Genomic DNA, 26,436 nt, shown 5'->3' with positions numbered 1-26,436 from the left:
AATCTGCGCCTTTTCAGCCCGATCGGAGCTCTGTCTAGCAATTTTGCAAGTGCGTCATCATGTCTTCCGTCTTGAAAGAGAACATCTGAACTCATATATTCCGTACTAATACACGTCCTAGCCATAAGACTATTCAGCGGGAATTTAAAGTTAAATATACCCAACATGGCAACAGAAGCCCCTCAACTCAAATACATCGATGTCGGTCCGCACCCCACCACCTTACCCCATCCACCATTAACCCACCCCAGATCGGCATCAACTTCACAGACCCAATCTATCGGGGAGAATACCATGGCACCAAACGGCACGAAGATGACTTTGAAGACGTGATCCAACGCGCCGTGGACGCCGGCTGCAAGAAATTCATGGTAACAGGTTCCGACCTTGGGGAATCCAAACACGCCGTTGAAATCGCCAAAGCGCACCCAGGACAATGCTACGCAACCGTCGGTGTACATCCCTGCTCTGCAAAACACTTCGATACGCATCCTGGAGGCCCATCTGAACTGCTATCTGCGTTGAAGAGTCTGGCGCTTGAGGCTAAAGAAGCGGGTCATGCGGTGGCGTTTGGCGAGATAGGACTTGATTATGATCGACTGTTCTTGACGGCGAAGGAGCCGCAGTTGAAGTACTTTGAAGCACAGTTGGACATCGCGATTGATGTACAGCTACCACTTTTCCTCCATTCGCGGGCTGCGAGCGAGGACTTTGAGAAGATTCTCACGGCGAAATTGGAGAAGTTGCCGAAACGGGGGCTGGTGCATAGTTTTACTGGAACGGCAGAGGAGATGAAACGGCTTGTTGATCTAGGATTTGATATCGGGGTTAACGGTTGTAGCATGAAGAGTGAGTCTTTTCGAGCCTGTCGCGACTGCTTATTCGGCTGACTTGGTTTTCTAGCCGATGAGAACATCGAAGTTGTCAAGCAAATACCACTTGAGCGTCTGCAGATCGAGACGGATGGCCCGTGGTGCGAGATGCGACCTAGTCATGCATCAGCCAAGTATCTGCAAGACGCACCTCCGCTACCCAAGGCGGTCAAGAAGGAGAAGTTCGCCAAGGGCATGATGGTCAAGGGGCGGAATGAGCCAGCCACGATACCACATGTGGCACATGCGATTGCAAAGATCAAGGAGATCACCGTGGAGGAGGTATGCGACGCGTAAGTTATCCTTTCCCTTCTGATATGTACAACAGGAAGATGCTGATCATGATGTAGAGCATGGAAGAACTCGATCAAGATGTTTGGACTTGGTGAGACAGCGTAACCCCATCACACCTTACTTGGTATAGACTATGCATATAGAAGATCGATTTGTACAAGAGGAATCTGCTCCCTCAAAACTCGCAGATAAAACGACCAATGACTAGACCGCACAACCCAAAACACACTCTACTTCCTGTACCACATCCTGGTGATCTTGGTATGCCTCATCTTCTTCTGCAGTTGGAAGATTCCGTACATGAGCGCCTCGGCAGTAGGCGGGCAGCCGGGTACGTAGATGTCTACTGGCACGATCCTGTCGCATCCTCTTGTGACCGAGTAGCTGTAGTGGTAGTATCCTCCTCCGTTGGCGCAGCTGCCCATGGAAATAACCCATCGTGGGTCGGGCATCTGGTCGTAGACCTGTCGCAGCGCTGGCGCCATCTTGTTTGTGAGGGTTCCGGCTACGATCATGACGTCGGACTGTCGGGGCGAGGCACGGAAAATGATACCGAGACGATCCTGATCGTATCGTGGGGTAGACAAGTGCATCATCTCGACGGCGCAGCATGCGAGACCAAAAGTCATGGGCCATAGGGAGCTTTGGCGGGCCCAGTTGGCTACTTGGTCGAGTGTGGTCCTGTTGCCGCACGTTAGCCTGTGCCTTTGTACATCCCATCCTGTCGCCCTGCCTCATGCTCCGGGGCTTTTTCAAGGTATCACATACAATGCGTATTGCATAGCACCCTTCTTTCCCTCCTGACTCGGCAATGGCACCTCGACTCGCGCGGACTTCATCGGTGGTGGCGCTCCAGGGTTGCCGGGGATGGTCGCGGGCGTCTTCATGGTCGTGGCCCTATCCGAAGAGCTCGAGGAGAGGAAAGCAGCGCTTCCGGCGCGGAAGGGCATGAGCGCCGTCGCGGGTTTGGCTGTCCACACTGTCAGTCCCGGTCGGCGGCGAGCTTTCGGGGTGGCGGGGACAAACCTCGCAGAGCCATTGAGGCCGCAGACCGTGTTGTCGAGAACATGATTGCGACAGACACAAGGGAAGGTCGGGAGGGAAGGAGTGGAGAGGCGAGATGTGGGGTGGCGGTCGAGGAGTCGCGAAGTTGTGTCGATGAGGTAGGTGCAGCAAAGTGCTTGGCGGAAATCGATTAGTCGTCGATTTTGGTGGCGTCTGATAGGTTAGCCGGCGATCGCTCCTCCCTCCATCACCCTTTCGGTCTACGTCGGCCAGCCTACTCCGCATACTCCCAGATCCACCAAACCCATCCAAGCTTGTGATATCGTTTCAACATGTCAGGCCGGGTAAGAGTGAAAGTTCCAAGGACTTGGGGTATGCGCTGATGACTGTCCCAGGTCCCGTCCATTGCGTGCATCGGCGTAATTGGCAAGCATGTTAGTACACCTGGTATACATCTCCAACCTAGATAGAATTGACCCTTTTGATAGAACAACCCCCTCCATATATCACTTTTCCCAGCAGAAGAGAGGGCGCCACTGGAGTTCCAGTTCCTTCTTTCGTCATGTCTAGACATCTTCGAAGCCCGCCTACCACACAAAACAGCAGATCAAGACTTTGGTCTTCTCCAGGCCGTCGATGAGAGGTTAGCGATGTATGGATGGCTCACCAATACCGGAGTCAAGTTTGTCATTGTGGTCGACATGGAAGGAAGGCCAGCTACTGCGCTTGACAGCAAGACCTCGACTGCCGTTGGGCTGCGAGATGCAGATATGAAACCCGTAAGCTTGAAGCTGTCAAGATAAGCGTCATTTTCTAACATCTATTAGGCGTTTAGGGCGTTGCAGACAGCTTACATCAAGCTGTTAAGAAACCCGTAAGACTCCAGGACGATGCTCGGTTGAGACGCATACTGACTTTGGTGCCATTATGTAGGTTCTACGACCCAGATGAGCACTCTCCAGTCACAGCAAATGCCGAGCAAAGGATCGGCTCGACTCAAATCACAAGTCGGAAGTTCATCCAAGAAGTCAAAAAGATAGCCGACGCATGGTCTCCAGGCGTCACCAGCATTTGATTCACCTTATACCAAGCACGATACCATGTTGCATCAGGCCGGCGTTTATAGCAAATATTCGATTTCCACGTTCTGATTGCCAACCTCCCTTCGTTCGATGCCGCGTACCACGTCGATAAAATATCGGGACTTCCCAAAAGCGCTAGCGCCGATTGCAGTCTAGTCCAATGTCATGGCAGATCACCTCGGCCATGTCGAACACTCAAGCATCATGCCACATAGACTTTGACTCTTACAACCAATGACTACCAATGCCTTCCACCGGTGTTACCATCACCAACCCCTTGGTGCTCTATCGCAGTCTCATTGCTACACAGAAGATCCGACCTGATCCTGCGCAGCATCGCCTGGGTATGACGTCTACCATTTAGACGAAACTAGTGTGAGGATGTACTAACATGAATTACAGCATTACATTTACAAAAGCTCTACGACCGTTTGATTGACTATGAACCGAGTGTAGAGTATTCCAAGAGACTCCAACAACTCACCAGAGCCGTCGATGCGGGTCAAGATGCATCATCATCAACAGATACCCATGTCAACCGCTTCGGTAGAAGGGGCGTGTGGACATCTCTCCTCGCGCAAAAAGACAAAAGAGACTCTGTAGCGTTGACGCGTGTCCTAACCAGCCACGATGAAGCTATGCAACTGCAGAGTCCAAAAGGCCTCATGCTCCACGGCGAAGTCGGAACGGGGAAATCCATGCTCATAGACCTGTTCCAAGACTGTCTACCAAACCGCAAGAAGCGACGCTGGCACTTCAATACCTTCATGCTCGACACCATCTCGCGCCTAGAGCAGCTCCGCATGTCGAGATCGCTAGTCGCTGGCCCGGGAGCTACTCACGATGAGTATTCCCTACTCCTGGTCGCACGCGACCTCATTGAGAAGTCTCCCATCCTCTTCCTGGACGAATTCCAACTCCCAGATCGTGCGGCTAGCAAGGTTCTGTCTAATCTTATGACGTCCTTCTTCCAGCTTGGCGGCGTGCTCATTGCGACTAGTAACCGCATGCCGGAAGAGCTAGCCAAAGCCGCAGGCATGGAGTTTTCGCGCCCAGTAAACCGGCTCAGTCGCCTGGGATGGAGTATGAGTAAGAGCACGTATACACGTAGAGACGATGGAGCGGGCCAGATGGGAGAGTTCGCTGCGTTCTTGGAGGTTCTAAGGGCCCGGTGCGAAGTTTGGGAGATGGAGGGGAAGAAGGACTACCGGAAGATTGAGAGAGAGGAAGAGGAGGAGAGGAGGGATAGTGTGCAGATGCCTGCTTCCGAAGCTCTCGCTAGCACCACGTCAACTTCAACTCCAGTAGCTGGGGCGACGGGTACCGCAGAAGTCTCCGACGCACCAACAGACTCCACCACCCCATCAACCTACCTCCCGAAGAACTACCTCATCCAGCCCACCACGGCCGAAACCATGATCGAATTCGGAGAATCTTTCAACACAGTTGTCGAATCCGCAACCAACCACTCCTACCCCATTCCCTGGGAACCCGCAACGCTCACCGTGTACAACCGGCCCTTAGAGATCCCCGCGCAATACAACGGCGTAGCATTCTTCACATTCGCCGAACTCTGCGGCGCAGTTCTCGGCCCCGCAGACTACATCACGCTGGCATCCACCTACCACACGTTCATCGTAACCGACGTGCCAGTCATGGGTTTACTAATGAAGAGCGAAGCACGACGCTTCATCACCCTCCTCGACGCCATGTACGAAGCCCGCTGCAGACTGATAATCACCGCAGCCGCCGGCCCGGACGGCATCTTCTTCCCCGCCAAAATCCCCTCCGCATCCAGCGAACCAGGCCAAGAGACCCTAGACTCCGACGCCGTGTACCCAGAAACCTATTCTGAAATTTATCAAGATCTCAATTCGCCCTTCCGACCAAACATCTCTTCCTACTCTTCCGACACGCTGGCTGAAGACGCACTCGAAGACGACCCGCCGAACCGGTCTCGCCAGGCGGGCACGTCTTTCACGGACGAACGCAAGTTTGGGCCTGGTAGTCCTGACTTTGCGAATATAGGGGGGCTGACGGGTGAGGATGAGAAGTTTGCGGTCAAGAGGGCCGAGAGTCGGATTTGGGAGATGTGTTCGAGGAAGTGGTGGGAGAGGTTTGCTGCTGCTTCGTCTGCATCGGCGACGGGTGTGGAGAGTGGAGACGGGACCGGTTGGTGGAGGCCGTTGCCGGTGGAGTCGAGACATTGGGAGAAGCTTTTTTCTTCTATTACATCTCGTCCTACCCCTGCTGCTACTCCAGCGCCGGCCCCGGATTCGCTGCCGCCGAATACGAAGATCTTGTCAAAAGATGAGCTGGAAAAAGACCGACAGAGGGAAATGGAGGATATGTTCAAGCATGGTGCCAGTCCGTTCCGGACCCATCCTGATGCGCCACCGAAGTTTAGCTGGACGCATGCTTGGGGCATGATGACGTGGGGGAAGAAGGCTGGGGCTTGGGGAAAGGGTGTTGAGGGGTTGAAGGAGAGGAAGGATGGAGATGAAGTGAATGGTGAAGCGGAGAAGGAGGTTGGGCAGGAGAAAGAGAAGAAGAGGGAGTGAGGTGGAGTTGTTGAATGGCTGGATAGGTAGTTTGGTATACGTTCGTAATAGACATGAAGACGAAAATTCCTGTAGATTGTCCTATTCGAACCACGGATCTAGTCACTGAATATTCCCCTTGTTTACTACAAACGCTTCCAGCGCGGAGATGGCAGCCCATAACCTGTTTTCCGCCTCCTTGAACACGACGCTCCTGGGTCCGTAGAAGACCTCATCAGCAACCTCCTCGGGATGCCTGGGAAGGCAGTGCATGAAGCTCCAGTTGTCCTTGGCACCACCCCGTTTCGCCAGCTCAGATGTGATCTGGAAGCCTGAGAAGGCTTTTAGGCGTTTGGCGGTTTCCTCTTCCTGGCCCATGGACACCCATGTATCTGTCACGAGAATGTCGGCGCTCTTGATGGCTTCTTCGGGTGTGTTTGTCTCGAGCAGTTTTCCCGGGTGGTGAGAGGTTTGCGCAGCGTGGGAGATGACTTCGCGCATTGCTTGGGGGATCTCGTAGCCAGCGGGGGTTGCGACGGCGATGTCGATGCCGAGTTTTGTTGCGCCGATGGCTAGATCGAAGAGGACGTTGTTGGCGTCTCCTATCCACGCAATTTTCAGGCCTTCGAGACCGAGAGAGGTGGAGGATGTGGAGGGGTAGATCTCGGCCATGGTGAGCAGGTCGGCGATGATCTGGAGAGGGTGGTAGAGGTCGGAGAGGGCGTTTATGACAGGCACGCTCGAGTGCTTTGCGAGGTCGGCTACGTCAGAGTGGGGGCCTACGCGGGCTACGATGGCGGCCGTCATGCTGGAGAGGACGAGCGAGGTGTCGTAGAGAGACTCGTTGACCTGGAATGCTGTGTCAGCGGGCTTTCAGGATATGGAAGGAGCCATCATACACCCAATTGGATATCATCTTTACCGAGGAACATAGGAGAGCCACCAAATGCTGCGATGGCGCCTTCTGTCGATACCCTCGTGCGCGTGCTCCGCTTACTGAAGGTCATTGCGACGGTCCTGCCTGCCAATGCCCCGCGCATCGAGTGCGGCACCTCGCCTGTCTGCTTGATAGTCGTCTTATGTTGGTGTGCATTTTGGACGAGCGTGGTCAGCTCAGCAGGTGTGAGGTCGGCTATAGAGAGGAGATGTCGGGGTGCGAATGGCGATGTCGGCGGTGTCGCTGGTGAGGAGGTAGAGTAGCAGCGGCGCAAGCTCCGCAGAGCAGCGGGCGAAGGACGGAAAGCGGGCATGTTGCTTCAATGGTTTTTCGGAAGCTAGACGGAGTGAATCAAAGTATTTATGTCGTCCCAACAGCAGGCAATTGAGTCACAGGCGCGGGCCTGTCAGCAGTGAATTATTGTGAAAGCGCACTAAGAGGTGACGCATGTTTGTGGAGACGCTGGGGTCGGGGCTAGCGGCCGCGGCAGGCACGGGCACACGTCGCTCCTGGTCTTATCCGGCCCAGGCAGTGGCTGAGTTCATGACGAGACGATGAACAACTCCCTCCACCACCCGTCAACCGCCCTGGTTCCTTTCTTCCCTTCACCTCGACCCCTCCATCTCTCCGCATGTCATGTCCCTCGCCTGGACGCCCCTCCGTCTGAAGATGGACAACCCCGAAGAGGAGCAGTGGGGCTCCGCCGCCAACACCCGCAACTCTAGTTCGCGCCCGGCCTCGCACAAGTCCGCCCGCTCGTCGCGCTCAGCACGCTCGCAGCAGTCGAGTCGCACCACCGAACAGACGCCGCTCCTGTCGCAGGAAGACCGCGATGAGCACGACAGACCAGACGACGCCGAAGCCACGCCTGCGACACGCTCGTTGCTGCGCTCGCTCAGTGGCTCCTCAGATAAGAGCGGCAGTGGCAAAGTCCCGCTGTGGAAGAAGCGATGGCCGAGCATACTGGCTCTCATCTTGCTGTGTCTGCTCGTCGTCTTCATCATGCTCGGCTTCCTCGCCAAGGAGAGCATCGAGGAGTACTCGATGCAGGCCGCCGACTTCAAGCCCACCAAGCTTTCCATGGACGGGCTGACTGACCACGGCGCGAAGGTGCACATAGAAGGCGACTTTACCATGGACGCGAACAAAGTGAAGAAGCAGAGCGTGCGCAACCTCGGCCGCTTCGGCACCTGGATTGCGCACGAAGCTGAGACGGGGCCCTTCGATGCCGACGTCTACCTGCCCGAGTACGGCAACGTCTTGATTGGCACGGCCAAGATACCTGGCTTGAAGGTAAACATCAGGAATGGCCACACGACCCATGTCTCGTTTATTGCGACCGTCCAGTCTGGTTCGCCCGACGGTATCCGCAGCGTCGCCAACGACTGGATCGATGGCCGACTGGGGCAGATAAGGCTCAAGGGCAAGGCTTCCGTCCCTCTCAAGTCTGGATTGATCAACATCGGCGAGCAGCTCATCGAGCAGTCCATGGTCTTCCAGAGCGGCGACATTCCTACTCTTCCCCACTACAACATCACGAAACTCAACCTCGGCGAGGCCAAGCATGGGCAAAAGGGTCTTGGTGCCGACGCCTCTATCGTCGTGCAGAACGACTTCCCTGTCCAGATCACGCTGCCTCCAGTAGCTGTCGACGTGGGCATTGAGGGCTGCTCGGCATCTGACAAGCACATCATGCTTGGAACCGCTCAGACTGGCCAGCTCGAAATCAAGCCCAACTCAGACGTCAAGGTCGATGTCACTGGCAACGTCGACAAGCTCTCAGATCGCATGACTGAAGTCTGCCCCAACTCGGCCAAGTCTCCGCTTGACGCCTTCTTGGGCGACTACATGAAGGGCCAAGACGCAACCATCTACATCAACTGCTGCAAGTTCCCTGACCCAGCTACACCCGATTGGGCCCGTGAGCTGCTCAAGGACATTACCGTCCCGGTTCCCTTTGCCGGAAAGTCCATGGGAAGCCTTATCAAGAACTTCTCTCTTGCCGACATGCACTTCAGCCTGCCCAACCCTTTCGCTGAGCCCGGCACACCTGAAGCTCGTCCCAAGATCTCTGGTATTGTCAATGTTGACATCGGACTACCCCACGAGATGAACTTCCCCGTTGATGTCACCCAAGTCAAAGCTGATGCAGATATCTACTATCACAAGAAGAAGCTCGGAAAGATGAACCTTGAAAAGTGGCAAAAGGCAAACTCCACCCGCATTGAAGGCCATGGCTCTGAAGGACCCTCCCTCCTTGTTCAATCCGTTATCAAGAACGCACCCATCGAGATTCTCGACGATGACCTCTTCAGTGAGGTTGTGCAAGCTCTGCTCTTCGGCGGCAAATCAATCCTGATGGACCTCAAGGCTGCGGTCAGCGTTGGCGTGGATACGCCCATGGGCAAACTCGCAGTGCGAGGCATTCCGGCGCAAGGTGTCGTACCAGTCAAACGTTCGTAACCAGTTCGTGATCCAAGTTTGGCCGCGATCCCTGCAATTAGCTAACTTTTGGCGTTCAGCGATTCATGGCGGCAAAGACGCTCAGCCTGGTGACGGTAAGGACGAGGCGAGCAAGATCAACGTACAAGTTGGTAACCTAGCCATTGTCGAAACTTCGCCCACTTCCCTTACCATCACGGCCCTCGTCAACTTTACGAATCCTTCGAAATACTCTGCTACGGTCCCTTACTTTAACATCAACATCCTAGCCAATGGCTCTCACATTGGCAGTGCGACGGTTAAGGATATGGAGGTTTCTCCTGGTAACAACACGAACAAGCTTGCCTCTGTCCTCTGGGATCCCTACACATATGGTGGCGACAAGGGCAAGAAGATCGGAGCAGAACTACTCTCGCAGTACATATCAGGTACGTCCCTAAATGTCAACACAATACATCCAACCACTGACCCATCCACCAGGATACAACACCACGATAACCGTGCAAGCTCATGAAAAGTCTGTCCCAGCCGTTCCCTTCATCGGCCGCTTCCTCTCGCAATTCCCCATCGAACGCCCCATGCCGCACATGTCCACCCCCAAGAAACCCGACGACGGCTCCAACCCCGACCCAGACGATGATGGCAGATCTCACTTTATCCGCGGCACCACCATGCACCTCATCACCAGCACCGCTGTCTTTACCCTCGCCTCCCCCTTCCGCTCCACCACCATGTACATCACCAGCATGGACGCAACCGCCTACTACGAAGGCCACACTGCGGGCAAAATCGTCTACGACTCGCCTTTTGCTGTCCCGCCTGGCCTGTCGGAATCACCTCGCTTGCCCGTTGACTGGTCGTTTGGTAGTCTTGGTTACGAGGCTATCAAGAGGGCGCTGGGTGGGCAGTTGAAACTCAGTGCTTTTGCGTATGTGGGTGTGAGGATTGGGGAGTGGAGGGAAGATATCTGGTTCAAGGGTGGGAAGATTGGTGCGAATGTTAGGCTTTGAGGGGTGGGCAGTTGACAATGTTGTATTCGTTGTGTATACTTGGATGGGTTGGACTGTACACGCCTGGTCGCGTTGGTTGGGTTACATCTACAAAGGCAGGAACGGCGTTGAGGTTCTCGAAATTGGCTACTATAACGCTCTTGACGTATCAATAAGACATATTTCTATTTTATCAATATCTGTGTTCCGGTTTCTGGGTGTTCTTCACTTCACGAGTACACCTTCTCGTGGTGTCTTCTGCATTGGGCACTTTGTCTGCATGAACAATCGCTTCTCATTCTCAGCGTCATGGCAGCTAGCGCCATATATTCCGTTACGACTTCTGCCAGCGAACTGGAAACCCATCTCTTGCCACGAACCAGGCAGCCAGCCCTCATTGTAGACATTAAGACTCGTGTCGTATGTGCGCCATATCATTCCGACCTAACCAGAGGTTCGACCAATCCATCCTTCAGCCGACCATTTGATCAAGCAACCTTCCATCCAGCTCCATCAAGACCAAAGACAAGAAAACGCCCAGTATGCAATAGAAAAAAGATTGATCCCGACCTATCTCAAACACCATGTCCGATATGCAAGCCCGAATATGCCCGTCCGTTGCCAAAGGAAAAAAGAGTGAAATCCGGACAAACGCCGTCGCTAATAGTATGCAATACAAAACAAAAAGATCATTCTGAAGTACAAGTATAGAAAGGTAAAGGAGAGAATACGTAGTTACGTTGCTGTGCATCAGCATGACTTGTATAGGCGAAGTCAGGGGTACGTTACAGTCCATACGTCGTTTGTAAATTACACACGTCGACTGGTCTGGCTGAGCAAGCGATCAGCCCGCTCGAAGACGTTGAGCGTGTTGGAAGGTTGAGAGACGCGAGGCGTGTTTGGGACAGTCGCTTGAGCAGCTGCTCCTAGGGCGGCACTGAGGGGTGTCGCCGGAACGGGTGTGCCGTACCCACCCGAGCCTTGCGACCCGAAGCTGGCATTAGAGTATGGCTGCGCGGAGAAGACCGAAGCCATCGCTGGAATAGACGTGTTGATGGGGCCCGGGAACGAAGGTCCGCCGCTCGAAGACATGGTCCCGTTGGGTTGCTTCATGAATCTAGGTGGTTGCACGCGTGAAGTGATGGACGACAAGCTCGGTGGACCCATCAACCCCGTATTGCTGCTAGTGAGATGCGACCACGGGCTGTCGTTGATAGCCAGAGTGGCTTCCTTGACCATCTTGTGCAGTGGCCGCATAAGCTGTTTGATCTCTCCAGAGAGCAGCTTGTGTTCTCGGCCCTGCTGGGTATACGCCGCGGCAAGTTCTTGCCAAGCCTGAAACAAACGTAAGTCAACATCCAGTTCGCGAAACTTCGATTCGAAACAAAACATGGATCAACGTACCCTGATGAAACCCATGCATTGCTGCCAGAACTCGGGCTGGTTCCTAGTGTAGCTGTCTTTAAGCTGCATCTGTGACAGGCGGGCGGCAAGAGGATTTGTCATCTGCTGGACATCATTGCTCTTATCAATGAGGTTCGCTAGCGCCTTTATTCGGGGATCCTCGTTGTCAAGATCGCGTCGCAGACCGTCGAACTGTTCTCGCATCATACGTGTGATCTGTGGCATAGATTGCCTGCAGCTGTCGGATGCATTCCTGAGTTTCGAATAGACTCGGTCGAATTGAGCGTCTTCATCTGCTTCGTCGAAACTGCTGGTCAGTGTGTTCGATCGGGTCATGGACGGCGCTAGTGTTGAGAACGACTCTCCGGAACGCGGCGTGGCGGCGCTGATGCTCGTCAAAGTATTTGATCGACTGTTGTCATTGCTGTGCAGTATAACTGGCGGGGGCATCTGATAGCCGCCGTTGCGCTGGGGCGGTGATGCCTGGAATCGACGATTCACCCTAGATGGGCGTGCGCGCACTGTAGCTACTGGGTCAGGATTGCTGGGCTTGCGCAAAGTTACCGAAGTGTCCTTGAATTGCGCGCCCAGGACCGAACAGGCGTTCCTCATCTCGATCATGCTTGCTTGCTGGAGAAACAAGAAAGTCCGCATAATGTGCACATTTGCGTTCTGGGTGATCTCGACGCGGTTCTCGGCAATTGAGAGACTGATGGACATGAAAGATTCGAGGCACCTTAGCGCATACATGTACACGCTTCTGGAAAGCTTCTGGGCATCTTCTTCGTCCTCTTCGACTAGCCTGTCAAACTTGTGCAGAACCTCGTTCAGCGCTCGGATGTTCAGGTAGGTAGTTGAGTACCTGCGGTAAAAGTCTTCCTTGCGACGCAGGCTCTCTTTCGTCTTGGCGGTGAGCTTGATTGAGCGTACCATGTGTGAGACGCAGTCGTGCAGCTGAGAAATAGCATAGAGAAAGTTCTTGGCAGCTTCGACGACAATGTCCGGCGCACGCGAGTTCCGCCTGTGTTCTCGTACGTCGGATAGTGGACGGTTCGCGAGGGATCTGACGGTACCGGTATCTCCATAAACACCAGCGGTCGCAGGACCTGACAGACCATTCGCTGCGGAGTGAGCAGGAACAACGATTCCCTGGCTGAAGCCGCGGAAGTGACTTGTCCGCCGCAGCTCGTCGACGGAACCCAGCTCAGACGTCTTGTTGGTGTATATGCCCATTCGCTTCTGGCGGTGCGACGAAGGCCCCGAACCCTCACTCTGGCTTCGATTACGCTCGTTATTCCCGTTTGTCAAGACCAGCGGCGAAACCGGAGGCTTCTTCGAAACGACGATGCCCGCGCCATTGCCGTTGCTCGTTGTAGAACCGACGCGGTAGTGAGATCGAACCGGAATAGGTGGGACAGGCAGGCCAGGAGAGTCTGCCTTGGCGTCGGAGAAGCCGTCGATGTTGCCTACACTGGGCCTGACTGGGAAGCGCCCCCCGTTGGCTCGCTTCGACGGACGCGGTGTCTCCGGGTTGCTTTCGGTCCAGCTCTCGTCCCCAGAAGACTCGACACGCAGTCTTTCCAAATCGGACCGCTGACGCTCCTTTGCAATGTGTTGTCGCATGAAGCGTTTGACTTGTGTGGCTATGACGGCATCGCGCTCGTTCTCGTTTGCGGGTGAGGGGGCGTTGTCCTTGATGGTGCACACGTCGGGCGGGGGGAAGACCAGCTGGTTGCCGTCTAGCTTAAGGACCTGCAAGCTGTTGATCTCGCCCAGACACACGGGCAGTTCCTCAATCTTGTTCTTTGCGATTGCCAGCACCTTCAAAGACGTCAAGTTTGCAATTTTGGGCGGGATGATCCTGATCTTGTTCCTGCTCACGTCGAGGATTTCCAGCGAGGTCATCTCGAGGATCTGGGGCGGTGTCAGCGGGTCTTGCCGGCGGAGGGTACTGCGGGGGCCAACATACGGCATTGGGAATCTCGCGCATGGCATTGTAGCGCACGTTGAGGTAGCGGAGGCGCCTGCATTCGATGAGGCGCGAGGGGAGGGTCGAGAGGAGGTTGTGGGAAAGAGCGAGCCTAACAGGTCAACAAGTCTTCTCTACCGCCAACTACAGGCATAGCAGGCGCGGGCAGCAAGGCCGTGTACCTTTCAATCTCGGCCCGGATGACATCGATGACCTCGTCAGGCAGGCGGGCGATGTTCTTGTGGCCCAGGTCAATCGTAATGCCGGGCTGCTGCTGCTGCAGTTCCCGGGGCGTCTCGGCGGCGGCGCGGTGGTTGATGTCCTGGCGGGAGTGCTCAAAGGCCGCCTTGGTCAGGGCCACAACCTCGTCGTCCGAGATGGGCGTGGGCGCGTCGTTGCTCATGGCGAGCGGGCACTTGTCGTGCGCGGCGGGGGTGCTAGAGTCGTGGTGGTGGCATACATGCTGTTCGCGTGCACAGCGACCGTGAAGCTCAAGTAAGTAAGGAGCCACCTGCGGTTAGTTGGTCGTCGCCTAGCCCCTTTCGGCCGTAGCGGCCTGGGCCTGTCAGGTCCCGCTCAAGTCGAAACATCACTGATCAGCTCGGAGCCACCGCAGCGCCCCATCCATGTCCCAGCCCGCTGCTGACACGTCTTGGGCGCTTGAAACGCGTTTTGACTTTGCGCCTGCTTCGAGTGACGCCGAACACCTTCCCCAGCAGAGGCAACAACGCCGCCTGCCCACGTGACTGGCGAGGCCGTTGGCACGGCTGGCCAGTCTCCAACGGCCAAAACGGCCGAAAACCTTAGCCACCCGCGTAATCGACAGGATTCCTGCCGTCCGTCTCCGCATCCCATTCGGCCGTTCTGCAAATGAGAAGACTGTCTACACATTCCTAGACACCCGTATATAGAAGCTGACGAGCTGTAATCAGCGTGCGTCTCTACATCTGCGCTAATGCTCAACACCAGATCTGATCTGACATGTCGACGGATCCCATCGTGAACGCTATGCAAGGTACAGGCATCCTCCGATCACGCTAACCCACGCCATAGGATTCTGGCAGCCCGTTCTGCGTCATGATTGAACCTTTGGCTGGTTGGGCGGGGACGTGAAGGCTGGGTATCGGGGCATTTTCACATCTGATTTTCCTTTTTCCAGATGTCATGATCCAACTTCACACAACCTGCCATGGACGTTGACGACGCCCTACCGCCTGCCATCCGTCGTTCGCCGAGAGCTGCCCTCGAGGCGCAGAAACAGTACAGGGACCACCGAACTTTTGATTTTGACGAATCCGACGAAGACCTGGATGAAGCAGCCCCACCCCCAATAGCGCGCAGTCGATCTGCTTCAATTGACGGCCAAGCGACATCTCGTCCTGCCTCAGCAGGCCTCAATCCACTCCGAGCGCATCCAGTCGATGCGCCGCCGCCAAAGAATCCAGCCCGCCAGTTTTCTCGTCCGTTTCGAAATGAAGAACCTCAAAATGTGCGGTCAGCCGAACCGGATCCCCAACTTGAGCCGCAATCCACGCGACGACATCCACACGGGCTCATATCGTATCGCAACAACAAGAGGGAAATCAATAACATCAAGCGCTTTCCTCCCCATCTAAGGCGCCAGACTTCACTGGAAACTATCAACTCGGTAAACACGACAGCATCTGATGATCAGAGCATCTATGGCCATGACCCGCCTGAGGTTGAGGCTCCTTCGCCGGATTGGTTTACCTTAGAAGATGATCCGCCAACCAATCCTCCGCCCAGTATCATGTCCAAACCCTCTTCAATGAACTCATCAAGTGGAAGCTCGAGGCGAACGTCGACACCCGTAGAGACACCCCTAGAGTACGGGAGTCTTGATCACCACACACCGCAGTCACTGTTCCGGAAGATGATGCCTCGGCGGTTGACAGACAAGTCGCAAGATCCTCCTCCCAGCCCTACTCGCCTAGTCATAGCAAAGTCAACTTCGGTTGATCGGACGTCCGCCCACATCTCCAGCTTTTCAAGATCGACAACATCCCTATCAGAAGAGCAACGGTCTAACCCCGAGGAACGATCCCTTCAGTCTATACTAGACAACGTGGAGCGAAGTCGATCTGGCTCAAAGTCAAGCGGAAGCAGTAAATGGAGTGCTAGCGACTTCGACACAAGTATTCTGTCCGAAGCTGAACTCAAGAGGTGTAAGAAGAAAGGCATCAACCCAGCCCTGTACGCTGAGATGCGGGCCGCGAAGAAGGGAAAGTGGACTAGTCCCATTGCTGGCAATACCTTCCTTTAGTGTTCATGGCTCGGAGTTACGATACACCTCCGCTGATGCGCCCGACCCTCTGGGAGGTAGGATCCCCCTTACGTACCGGCAACCGACACGACTTTCATACACTTGCTGCTTTTACGAATTCCGAGACCATGGCGCGTGGCTTGAGCCCAGCAGCGAGTACACCGTACAAGTCCTCCTTCGGTTGGAAACCTTATCCTCGTGTCAATGCTTGGCGACCCAATCCCAGACATGTGACGTCCTTCATTCCACCGCCCACGCCTCACTCAGACACCAACCGCGCGCATCGTGCCGTTCCACGGACCTTCTCGGACGGCGACTATCGGTGAAAGGGATGACATCTCGCCGTCCTCGGGTGTAGCCCTCCACATCGGCGAGAAGGTGCACGGCGAGGTGGTGTACGCAAATTGCTACCAATGCGTTTTGAGTTTTGGGTGCATCGTCAATATGTTGGTCTACAGTTGATCGTGTTCTAGACACGTTGACCTGGATATTGTGTGCAAGCTCATGCAGATGTCCTTGCGCTTTTTCTGTCGCAGCTTGTGAGCGCATCGTCCGAGTTCCGTCCTTCTCATATGTCATCGGATGGTTTTGAGCGTATGGTGTATTATATATCTCTTTCATATGTCCAAGGGGCGCATAACGGAAATTGGTAATGGTATTAAGCGATGGAGTCTCGGTTCGTTTCACCATCTACAGATACCAATAGTAATATATCTTATCAAGATCGACTATCGCGAGGTCTACCCTGAACGTGAGAAATGTTCCATCAACGTCTACTCACTCGAGCAGAAGTAGCCATGTCGATGTACATAACTTGGACAACATTAACATTTGATTAATATCTACCTCGATTGCTTGAGGGATGTTCCGTGCCGTCATGTCCGTGGCAACTCGCATTCTCCTTCCCATCTGTTGCGACCATTATGTTCACAAGCAACAAACAGGATATGACTGAGAACGCAACTCTGATGGCCGGGAAAATGACCAGCAACAGCTAAGACGAAGGTACAGATGAAGGGATGCTGACAATGACAACGGGAGTGACAGTGAGAGTGCAATCGAATACGAAGTAGGGGCGACACCAAGCAAAGACTTCGAGCACCTACACTGGTCATTCCTCGAAGACACATCTCGCATCCAAGTACACTCCGATGCATCCACAAGGTCTACCTCTACATACACACATACCGTTCCCAGACCATCCCATCGCTGGACAGTCCGCTAATCTACTACCCTGCCGCAAGATCGCCGTCGACCTCCCTGTGGGGGCCTACGTCGAAACGACCAGCTGCAAGCGACTGCGTCACTTGACCATTACCAGTCCAGATAACGGCATTATCACCTTTGCCGATGCAGTTGAGTGGCTCTCGTCCTACATCAATAAGAACAGAGACGACATGTCTCAAGTCGTAGGGTTCAGCATGAACTTGAACCCCCCATCACTTATATAGATGACACACCGTTGAATACCAAACGCTTCTTCGTAGGGGCCTTAGACAATGTTATTGACGAGACATATTACGCTATAGGCGTAGAGATAAATGATAGGATTGGTGTAAACACTGAATACCAAAGAATGACAATCCCCAACGGTCTGTTCAAGACCAGGGGAAGCGACATAGGGCACTCCCGCATCATGCAAGAACCATATCACTCTAATGGAAACCACACCCAGACGTACTCTCACCTTCTAGAACCCGCGACATAGATTGCGCGAGCGTGTGTTGAGCTCAGCCAAATCTGACACATCGTCGTTGTCGTCTGTTGACGTCCATGTGGTTTGCCGGGGAACAAGGGAAAGTAGTAAGCAAAATAGATTAAAGCCCTACTATATGGAAATAACTCGACACACGCGCCCAGACGGCACCATGGCAGTCCACGGCCGGCCCGGATCGGTCATTCAGTGGAGTTTTGGCTCTAACCTTCTGCGATAAACCGAACTCTGACAGGGACGTGGATGTCGAATAACTTTCTGCCATGGACGCGGCGAGCAAGGCGCGAGTGCGGATTAAATGACGTGCTTTCACGTGCCTCTTCATGCTGATGTTATGTAAAGTGCATGTGGTATCGTGAGAAACCTACAGGACCGATAGCCCATGGTGTTGGTATTTTGTTCATCAATTTTCGTCAGCCTCATCGTCGATCGCAGGGAAGAATGTATCGTGGGAACCTTCCTATTGCAGAGAGCCGTGAGAGCAGGCCCGAAGGTGGAGGGCGCGGCGCAACTTGATTAATCTGCTCGGTTTGGAAGGTCTAGAATATTGTTGGGGGTAGGAAGTAGGGGTGATGCCTCATCTGTATGATGTTGTGCTGGTGCTCCACGCGAAAAGCGCGATCACGATCCACGATCACTGCTGCTCGATCACGATGCGGCATGGGGGTGACGCGGTGTAACGTGCCGCCTTGTCTAGGCTTTTGACATGGTATACGCAGATTGTACATGTTTGAATGCACTAGCGACCCGTGTGTGCAGTAGTACGGGCGGAACTTCGAGTTTACATCATGCCGTTTTTGCTGAACATGGTGAGGTTAGTGCAGACACACTTCCCCTACCGATCGTGAGTTTAAGCGGGGCTGAAAAGTGTAAGCAGAGGCATAAGCTATCCGGAATACATCCCATATACATACTCCCACACCGATATACGTACCGAGTAAGAGAGACCCAAAGTATTGGCCAAGCACCAACCAGAGCGAATCGCTTAGTCGGTTATTGTGATGCTATTCATACCAATATCGCCATCATCGATTACTTGCAAGCATGCAAGGCACCATCACAACCTGTTCCTTCTCCATTCCGACATGTGCTCCGATGAATCCCACCACACGCACACCAAGATCAACAAACTGCAGTGGCTGTGAGAGCCCACTATCCTAACGGCAGTTACTGCTTAGCGCCGCTCGTCACACACGATCATGTCTCATGGCGCATGCGATCAGCGGCGTGCTGCTTTTGGCCCTGCTTCCTGCCCCTCACTAGTGTCTTGATCCGCTGACACAGCTGTCTATCTTGACCTCAACGGGAAGGCGACGATCAGTATGCGCTGCTTTTGCTACGTCCTTCGCGCTAACGGGATAAGGAGAGCTGGCGGGAAAGGTAGAATACTGCACGCGGGTTGGACGACCACTTTGCATGCTTGGGCCATATTGCGTCGATTGGTTTGCTTGAAGATTTGTGTCATTACAAACTCGCGATTTCGATGTTCGACATGCAATGGCGTCGGCGGTTCAGCTGCGCCCCCTTTAACGTTCGTGCGGGGTCGGGAATGCTAAGACAAACTCCTTTGCCTTCCGCCAGTTCCCCATCTTCCTATTCGCGAGGACGCGCAGGGAGATTGGACATGCTCCGACCATGTCTTACGTGAAAATAGATGGGTAGCATCTCCACTGGGTAACGAGCGAAAGATCAGCGGGCTTTTGGTACTCCACAACGCTGCTGTTGTATCTCTAGGTGATCGTCGAGACTAGGTGACGATTAAACCTTCGACGTCACATCGTGTGGCTTATCTCCAGCGAACAAGATATGCTTTCTAGAAGGCTTCGAGAAGTTTTGCCACTCTCGTGTTTGCTTTTGTGCGAAACCCCTCTCTTGGCCCAGGTCCATGTGTTCCACGCTGGTGGGTGCGATGATGGAAGAGAGATGAGGGGTAAATCGCACAAAGCGGCCAGGGTAAACAGGTCTATTACGTTGCGCAGACTTCGTCATCGTGCCTGCGCGAATTTCGACGTCGTTGGTAATAGCTATGCAATTGAGAGACTGGTTGTACGTTTAGCTGGTAAGATCCAGTTAGCCCGGTGGAGTGATTTTTCGCAGTTTACAAGTCCGTCGATAACGATGTTACCTGCACATTGACGAATCACGGCTTTACCTCCCCTTTCTGCTCCGCGGAGGGCATCTTGCATCGGCGAACGGGTGTTGCCGTCAAGTGGTTAGTCGGTCGGTCTTGGTATTTTGTAGTCCGGCTTGGAACGTAATGATTACTGGTAGGTTTGGACGGCGTGCTGCGCTGCTGGCAAGTCTGTCTGCAATGCAATGGCCGCGCGGGAGGCTGTGCGCTGGGTACAAGTGCCGGGCAGGCTTGGGTGGATGGGGAAGGAGACAGGACAATCTCAGTGTGCGCGCGGGAATAAAGCGATAGAGTTGCGGGAATGGGAGATTGCGATACTGTGAATAGATTCTTAAATTGATTGAGGCTGAAGAACTGCAGACGAATACTTGCAGCGCTCATTTTCTTGGTTGGTGTGTGCGCGATACCTGACGAGAGGGCAGCCGTTGAAAGCGATAAAATCTAGTCATGTAGCGTACCTCATACCTAGGTATCTTTCCATTGTGACCTGATGAACCTTCAACTCGGATATACATATACGCAGCGACGTCGCTAGCTTGTACAGTTGATCAGCAACGCGAAAAGCTCCATGACTCTGCGCTGTCGAGATCTTCCGCCCCAAGCGTCAAGGTCCTGAAGTTGAGGTCGTGCTTCAGCACAAGCCATCACAATATCAAATACCTCCACGAACAACACCTTTCAACAAGACAAGGCATCCCAGAGGCCGTCGAGTCATATCTTCCACCAGTGTCCAAGTGAAACATGTCACGCCTGAACATCGATTCAACGTCCCATCTTTGAAACGAGTTTACCCGCATGGTACCTCGAGCCGCCGTAAGCGCTGAACGACAACAATATCAAGGAAGTTATGGTATAGCACATTACGGATATCGTTGATGCCGTAGATACTACCTGGCCCGGGCACATTGTATAGGAGATTTGTAGATGCTGGCCGTATACCGTATACATTCAGCAATGTAACTCCCCTTAGACATCACATCGTCGTCCCAGGAGAGCGATTACCTCATCCACCCCAGCACAACGGGGTCCCGAAACCACGTTCGCGGCAATGCAAATGCACGCCAACTCCACGTGCTGCCTCGCTCAAGGGCCCACCTAAAAAGAGAATAGAACAAAACCAAACGTTCGTGCACGAGGGAGGAACCAGGAATTGTGCATAGCGTTTTGTGATGTACACTTTCCCTTTACGCCACCACCAACATTACTCGCTCTCGCATCCTTTGGCGTGCGGCACAGTTGCAGGAAAGGAGGACTTCGGGCTTGGCAACGACATGTGAACGGCGTTCTGGACTGGAAGGGCGGATTCCGCGGGCATGGGATTGGTAATGTGCCATGTTCCTGAAGTTTGGGGTCGGCGAGCGGGCTGGCGCGCTCGGTTACACGTCGTTGGTGCTGCGTGGTTGAGCTGGAGCGCGAGGCTGATCGGTGTGCTCATGTATGTGATATAGGGATAGAGTTTGGGTTCATTGGGATGATGTGAGAAAGAGATCCGCGGAGGCGGCCTATCGTTACGCCTTGGTTGGTGTGCTCGTATGGTGTGTGGTTCGGATCCGAATAGGAAGGGGAGAGGCGTGTGAGAAAATAGCAATAGCCATCTGAATAGTATCGTGCACGCCTGAAATGTGACAACTATCGACCGACTCACAGCACGTGGCCTAAGACGCCACCCCGTGATGGGACAACTGCCATGACAAAGTCTCCGCCTACTCATCCTTCCACCCCAACTTCAAGTTCACCACCCAACACATTGGTCTACGCTTCACAAGTCACGCATCTTCCTTCGGCGATTGCCCTCGCACCGGGCACCTCGGGCACCGCATCCCTTACCCAACCCGTGGCCATGGGTAGCACATCAATGGCGTAGCTGAAAGTACACGATGGAAAGAAGGGCTTTCCCAATCCAGCAGCTCATTCGCCCGGGTCCTCGGCGACCGTCTCCAGCCCAGCGGAGAGAAGTAGGGGCGGAAAGGATCCAAGGGATACCGCGGAGTCGGTGTTCAAGGAGTGGAAAGGAGACTGCTATTATCGGTCTGTCCCATATGACCACCGATGGGCGTCCCGGTTATACGGCGAAAGGGATTGATTGAGGATATCCCTTTGCTTTGCGTTCGGCGATTCCTTGCGTAGCCTATGCGCACGAGAAGATCTACATGCTGTCCCGGACGAACGAGCTCCGATGCAAGGCATCAGGTTGGTGGGCGCTGTGTAAGATGCGATTTGTTGATGTGGAGGCAGTAGAGTTCCGATATGTTGGTACAGAAAGGGAGTCGGAGGTACCGCTGCGATGGCGTAGACAACCTGTATCCGACATTGCCTGATTGAGTAAGAACGTCACAGCAAGGGAACGGCATCGAAACAGTTTTTGTGTGTTGTTGACCAACAATGGTAAACAGTCGTGATTCTAGCGCTTCATGCGCTTTGGTATCTACTCCAATCCAAACCCCATCCATGCCTATGAACAGTCAATGCGCCTCGGAAACAAATCCGAAGCACGCCCGCTTTGGGGCAAAGTGAAAAGTAGCCGTAATGATACAGAAAAAATATTCAAAACCGTCCGCCCAGTAGGTCATTCGTGATATGCTCTTGATAGATGGAAACGTCAAATGTAACGCCTGGGCCTAGCCACTACAAGTGGATATAGGAAGTGTGGCCGCCAAGTTTCGCAACGCCGTTTCGCAAAATGTCTAGTAGTTTGAAGTTGAGAAGGAAGTGGAAATGCCGAAAACAACCTCGCCGGGTCGTGTGAGCCAGTTGCGCCTTCGCATGCCCGTAGACTCGGGGTGGGGAAATCAGTTACGCCGGTGTTTATGCAACCCAGTATGCAAGGTCAAGGTGATGCAAATCGCTCTGATTGCATCTTCGTAATCGTGTCGCTTTTGAATGACGGAATGTCGGTGTGATGGTGAAGAATGTAAGAGGTGAGTGGGTAGCTTAGAACAGACCACCCTCGACGACGCCTGGTTCGTCGTCTCGGAGCTGGCCGCCGCTCTTCTTCTTGGGCCAGAGCTTGCTGCTTACTCGCTTCCAGCTATCCCGGGTAGCGCTGGCGAGGCCATTGTGCTCTCCTCGGCTGTTCCGAGGGCTGGGTGTGCCGCTATTCGAGCCAGTGTCGTAGTAGGCTTGATGGAAGTCGGCCATGGGGTAGTCGCTCATGGGCGGTGTGCCGGGGGGTGTAAGCGGATCGCTCATGCCCGATGGGCTACTGGCGCTGCCAGAGTCATCGGTCAATGCATCGCTGCCACTAGTGTAGCCAGATGTAACACGGGTGTGTGCTTGACCGGAAGAGGTGGGCTGGGAGTGGAACCGAGAGTGTGAGAAGGGTCTCGAGGCCATGAAGCCAGACGTCAGTGACGACGGTGCCGATGCTCGTTGGTGGGCAGGCACGGGCGGCTGTGACGAGCGGGAGAGCATACTCCGCTCCTCGTAGCTGCGGGTCGATGAGCGCGAGATGTTGCTACCGGCGTAGCTCTCGTGGCTGGCGGGGTGAGCGCTCTGTGGGCTGACTGAGTTGAGGAACGAGACCAGTACGCTCTCCTCCATGAGCTCGTTGATCTTGGCCACGGCACTGTCTAATGCCGATGGGTGGGGTGGGACGTATGAGTCGGAGAGGCCTAGTAGAGTGTCGCGGACTTCGGCGGGAAGGTTGACCTGCGGCTGTTAGTGGAGGTTGGGTGGATAGGATTGAACGAACGTACTTCTCGTGGGCCGGACTCGCGGATGTAGGCGTCAATCAACCGACGCCAGAGCATCAGCACGTAGCCGCACTCTTCAGACAATGGCGAGATGGGGCTCCCCGGATGGCGGTTGACCATCTTGGAGTAGTGCTTGCGGTAGCGAGAGGCGTCCATGGTGAATTCGAGGTTCTCGAGGCAGTGGTTCTGGGACAGGAAGGCCATGAAGGAGGTGAGGGTGTAGGGCGGCGGGGCGGTGTTGCTGAGGATCTCCTGCAAGTTGGGTTTCCGGCATTGCGGGCTGGGGATGTTCTTGGGTATCGAGACGGTCAGCGGGGCGGGCTGGCAGTCGGACAGGGCCATCTTGACGTCGCGGGCATCAAAGTCGGCCAGCGAGGGTGTGGGCGAGGACGAGGCGGTCGAGTCGGTGCGGATGGACAGGGCGTGGCTTCCGGATTTGCGTGTGACCATGACGCTGCGCCAGAACTGCTTGTAAACACGGCGGGCGTCCTTCCTGCTCTGCTCGTCGAAGCCTTCACAGGAACAGAGTTGCAGTTGTTGCGCCAGCTTGGCGTTGGCGGCACGAGGTTCGGGCGAACCTAGTGTCTTGGGCGGTGGTGGGAAGTTATCGCTCCGGCGGCGGCAGCATCGGGGTGTGGGTGGGTATATACGTTGGTGTGGGTAGGCGTGTGGTGAGACCGATGTGCGTCAGGACGTGGCTATGGACAGCAGGCTATGGACAGGTGCGGCTCAGCGTGGTTTTGAGCAAGCGGCAGTGGAGAGTCAGGGAGTCTTGGGTCAATGCTTGGGCGGAAAGCTCAGTCAGGACGCACACGCCAGGGCCCACCAGCGGTTTGGCCATCATGAAGGATCGAGGGCCCATGGCTGAGGGCTCGCTGCCGTAAAAGCGGCGGCACGCGCTACCTGGGCATTGGCCGCCCATGTCTTCTGGAAGACGCACGCCCGCATCATCATCCTGGCCGAAACCGCCCCCTGCTGCTCAGTCTTGCCACGCCGATGGGTGCTGATGGCCGTCTGCCCTGCCCGACCTGGCCGCCTGCTGTGACAGACTGCGACACTGCACACTGCGACATCAGCGCCGCCGACGAACGACGCGTCGCTTTCCGAGGGCGTGGGAGGTCGCACCGCAGACAGCCAGCACGGTCGCTCGATATCTCACCAGCCATGCCCGTCTGGTTGCGACGCCCGGCACTAGCTGCGTGCATAGATTACCTTGGCCCCCCAGCCTTGTGCGTCGCCGCAGCCCTCTCTAGCAGCCGACTGGGCGTAGCCTGCCCCAAACGGCCCTTTTAGACGATAAAGACCACCCTTCTCCAGTTTCCGTCGCCTTTCCTTACCAGTCCGTACGAGTTGCGAGACGGATGGCAGTCGAGTGCACAGTGGAGGTCCCAGGGACGTGGAATGCGCAGCCTGAGCACCTCCCAGCACGCCGCAAACGACGCCGGAGCCCACTAATCCACCCTATGACTCTGCCCACACAACAAAGGAAAGTAGATCGATCGCACCAAAGCCCATGTCTCTTGCTTGCTTTGTCACAGCATGTACAGTCACCTGCTGCCGCGTGATGTGCACGCGCAACGGTACTTGATCAAGTCGTCCTCGCCAATCACGCTCCTCATGTCTTACACCACGCCCGCCCGCACGGCCACACGCTTGGCCCTCGCCCTACGCCTGGGGTCAGACTCGTCCTCCAAGTGCTCCCCAATCTCGCCCATTACTGACGCAAACCCGCCCTCAGCCAACCGCCCTCCACTTGGGATGCGCCGGCGCCTCTCTAGCCTTCTAGCACCCTTCTCTAGCAAACACTCCCACACCGTGCATGAGTACACCGTGCCAACGACTGTAGGTGTATACTCACGCATGCTCTTTCTTTTGTGCCCGCTGCTCTATCCACCCGGCTACACAATCCTGCCCTGCTATCCCGCCAGCTATCCCGCCAGCGTCTCGCTGTCTCAAACGAGGGAATGCTGACGTTCCACCAGCGCTACCATCAGGCCACCCACCCCCAATCCCTGCCCCATCGCACTTTCTTTCACCGTGCCACCGAAGAAATCTTCTAGAACGATTTCATCCTTCTAGAAATTTACCCGAACCTGCCTAGTGCTTCCACACCTGCCCTGCGCGTCGATCCAGGATCTCCGTCAACCTCCTGCATGTCCAGCGAAACGCCTGTAACACTCCGCCCTCGAAGCCTTCACCTCGGAAATCGCTCACCCATTCGATGTAGCGCTGCCACCTGTTGAGGGCGCCTTCGGGCTTTCTCCAAGCGCCGACCCTGCCGTGCTTCGTGAAGATGCAAATGTGGCGCTTCTAGAAGGACTGCTGTGTCGTTGCAGCACCGCCAGTAGCCGGCTAACGACTCAGCTCGCGCCGACGCGCACCCAAAATTCATTCCGCACCGAAAATTTTGAGCCGCCAACAAAAAAAGCTCGGAGCCTCAGGAACACAGCATGACGCAGCCAGTGGGCCATTTTCCTTCGCGTAGTCGTGATTCACCCGCTTCACCGCTTCGTGGGGTTTCGTTTTTTAGCCGCATCCCACGCTCCGTCGGAGCACCGCGATCGCTGAAACCACACGCTGACCTTGGCGGAGTCTCTGCTGTTCGAGCCTCAGTCATGTCGGAACGACATGTCCTCTCCTTGCATGGTGGCGTCCATAATGTGCGCCTTTTTGCTTGTTAGAGCCCCAACGACCACGCCCTCGGTACCAGCTTCCCGACGTTGAGTTGAAGAAATCCTCACTACCAAGGCCATGTTGGCCCTGTGTCATGATTTGGAGCAATCACGAGATTCATGGCATTTAGCCTTAGTTTCCATTCTTTGCACAGCATTGCCTGTCCACACTCCACATTGTGGTGTTGAGCTTGGACTCAAGCATTGATTGCTTCGGAACCGGCGACCGCCCGCCGAAGAGACGCCAGGTGTACATGAAACCGGACCGATGTGGACCGTAACCACTGTTTGAGCGATGCACTGATGCGTCTGCGCTGGCACACACAGTGAGCAGAAAAAGGAAAGAGGTAAAAGACATGCTGGTGGTTATCAAACTGCTTCAAACATAGGGCCAGCCGTACATGCTGGT

General features: G+C 54.8%; 8 protein-coding genes across 8 annotated transcripts; 5 read left to right on the top strand and 3 right to left on the bottom strand.

The window, feature by feature from the left end:
- Positions 1-165: 165 nt before the first annotated feature.
- On the top strand, positions 166-1,271 carry J4E92_001764 (uncharacterized protein; the record flags this gene model as incomplete). The annotated part of the gene is made up of 4 exons (XM_051493175.1): positions 166-201; positions 252-849; positions 904-1,165; positions 1,223-1,271. The coding sequence occupies 4 exons, from the start codon at positions 166-168 to the stop codon at positions 1,269-1,271; spliced, it is 945 nt and encodes a 314-aa protein (XP_051356406.1).
- Positions 1,272-1,396: 125 nt separating this feature from the next.
- On the bottom strand, positions 1,397-2,116 carry J4E92_001763 (uncharacterized protein; the record flags this gene model as incomplete). Its single annotated transcript, XM_051493174.1, has 2 exons — positions 1,397-1,847; positions 1,935-2,116. The coding sequence occupies 2 exons, from the start codon at positions 2,114-2,116 to the stop codon at positions 1,397-1,399; spliced, it is 633 nt and encodes a 210-aa protein (XP_051356405.1).
- Positions 2,117-2,503: 387 nt separating this feature from the next.
- On the top strand, positions 2,504-3,246 carry J4E92_001762 (uncharacterized protein; the record flags this gene model as incomplete). The annotated part of the gene is made up of 5 exons (XM_051493173.1): positions 2,504-2,515; positions 2,567-2,605; positions 2,660-2,950; positions 2,999-3,045; positions 3,105-3,246. The coding sequence occupies 5 exons, from the start codon at positions 2,504-2,506 to the stop codon at positions 3,244-3,246; spliced, it is 531 nt and encodes a 176-aa protein (XP_051356404.1).
- Positions 3,247-3,497: 251 nt separating this feature from the next.
- Positions 3,498-5,814, top strand: J4E92_001761 (uncharacterized protein; the record flags this gene model as incomplete). The annotated part of the gene is made up of 2 exons (XM_051493172.1): positions 3,498-3,597; positions 3,656-5,814. 2 exons carry the CDS (start codon positions 3,498-3,500, stop codon positions 5,812-5,814), a joined length of 2,259 nt encoding a protein of 752 aa, XP_051356403.1.
- A 102-nt stretch (positions 5,815-5,916) lies between these two features.
- Positions 5,917-7,043, bottom strand: J4E92_001760 (uncharacterized protein; the record flags this gene model as incomplete). The annotated part of the gene is made up of 2 exons (XM_051493171.1): positions 5,917-6,642; positions 6,693-7,043. The coding sequence occupies 2 exons, from the start codon at positions 7,041-7,043 to the stop codon at positions 5,917-5,919; spliced, it is 1,077 nt and encodes a 358-aa protein (XP_051356402.1).
- Positions 7,044-7,366: 323 nt separating this feature from the next.
- On the top strand, positions 7,367-10,182 carry J4E92_001759 (uncharacterized protein; the record flags this gene model as incomplete). Its single annotated transcript, XM_051493170.1, has 3 exons — positions 7,367-9,185; positions 9,253-9,600; positions 9,653-10,182. 3 exons carry the CDS (start codon positions 7,367-7,369, stop codon positions 10,180-10,182), a joined length of 2,697 nt encoding a protein of 898 aa, XP_051356401.1.
- A 4,541-nt stretch (positions 10,183-14,723) lies between these two features.
- On the top strand, positions 14,724-15,818 carry J4E92_001758 (uncharacterized protein; the record flags this gene model as incomplete). The annotated part of the gene is made up of 1 exon (XM_051493169.1): positions 14,724-15,818. The coding sequence occupies one exon, from the start codon at positions 14,724-14,726 to the stop codon at positions 15,816-15,818; it is 1,095 nt and encodes a 364-aa protein (XP_051356400.1).
- Positions 15,819-22,594: 6,776 nt separating this feature from the next.
- J4E92_001757 (uncharacterized protein) lies at positions 22,595-23,805 on the bottom strand (the record flags this gene model as incomplete). The annotated part of the gene is made up of 2 exons (XM_051493168.1): positions 22,595-23,311; positions 23,359-23,805. 2 exons carry the CDS (start codon positions 23,803-23,805, stop codon positions 22,595-22,597), a joined length of 1,164 nt encoding a protein of 387 aa, XP_051356399.1.
- Between the last annotated feature and the right edge of the window lie 2,631 nt (positions 23,806-26,436).

Source organism: Alternaria infectoria (assembly GCF_024043175.1).
Source record: "Alternaria infectoria strain BMP 0036 chromosome Unknown scaffold_2, whole genome shotgun sequence".
NCBI lineage: Eukaryota > Fungi > Ascomycota > Dothideomycetes > Pleosporales > Pleosporaceae > Alternaria > Alternaria infectoria.
Note: the sequence above shows the minus strand (reverse complement) of the source record. Positions and strands in the feature narration are given on the sequence as shown.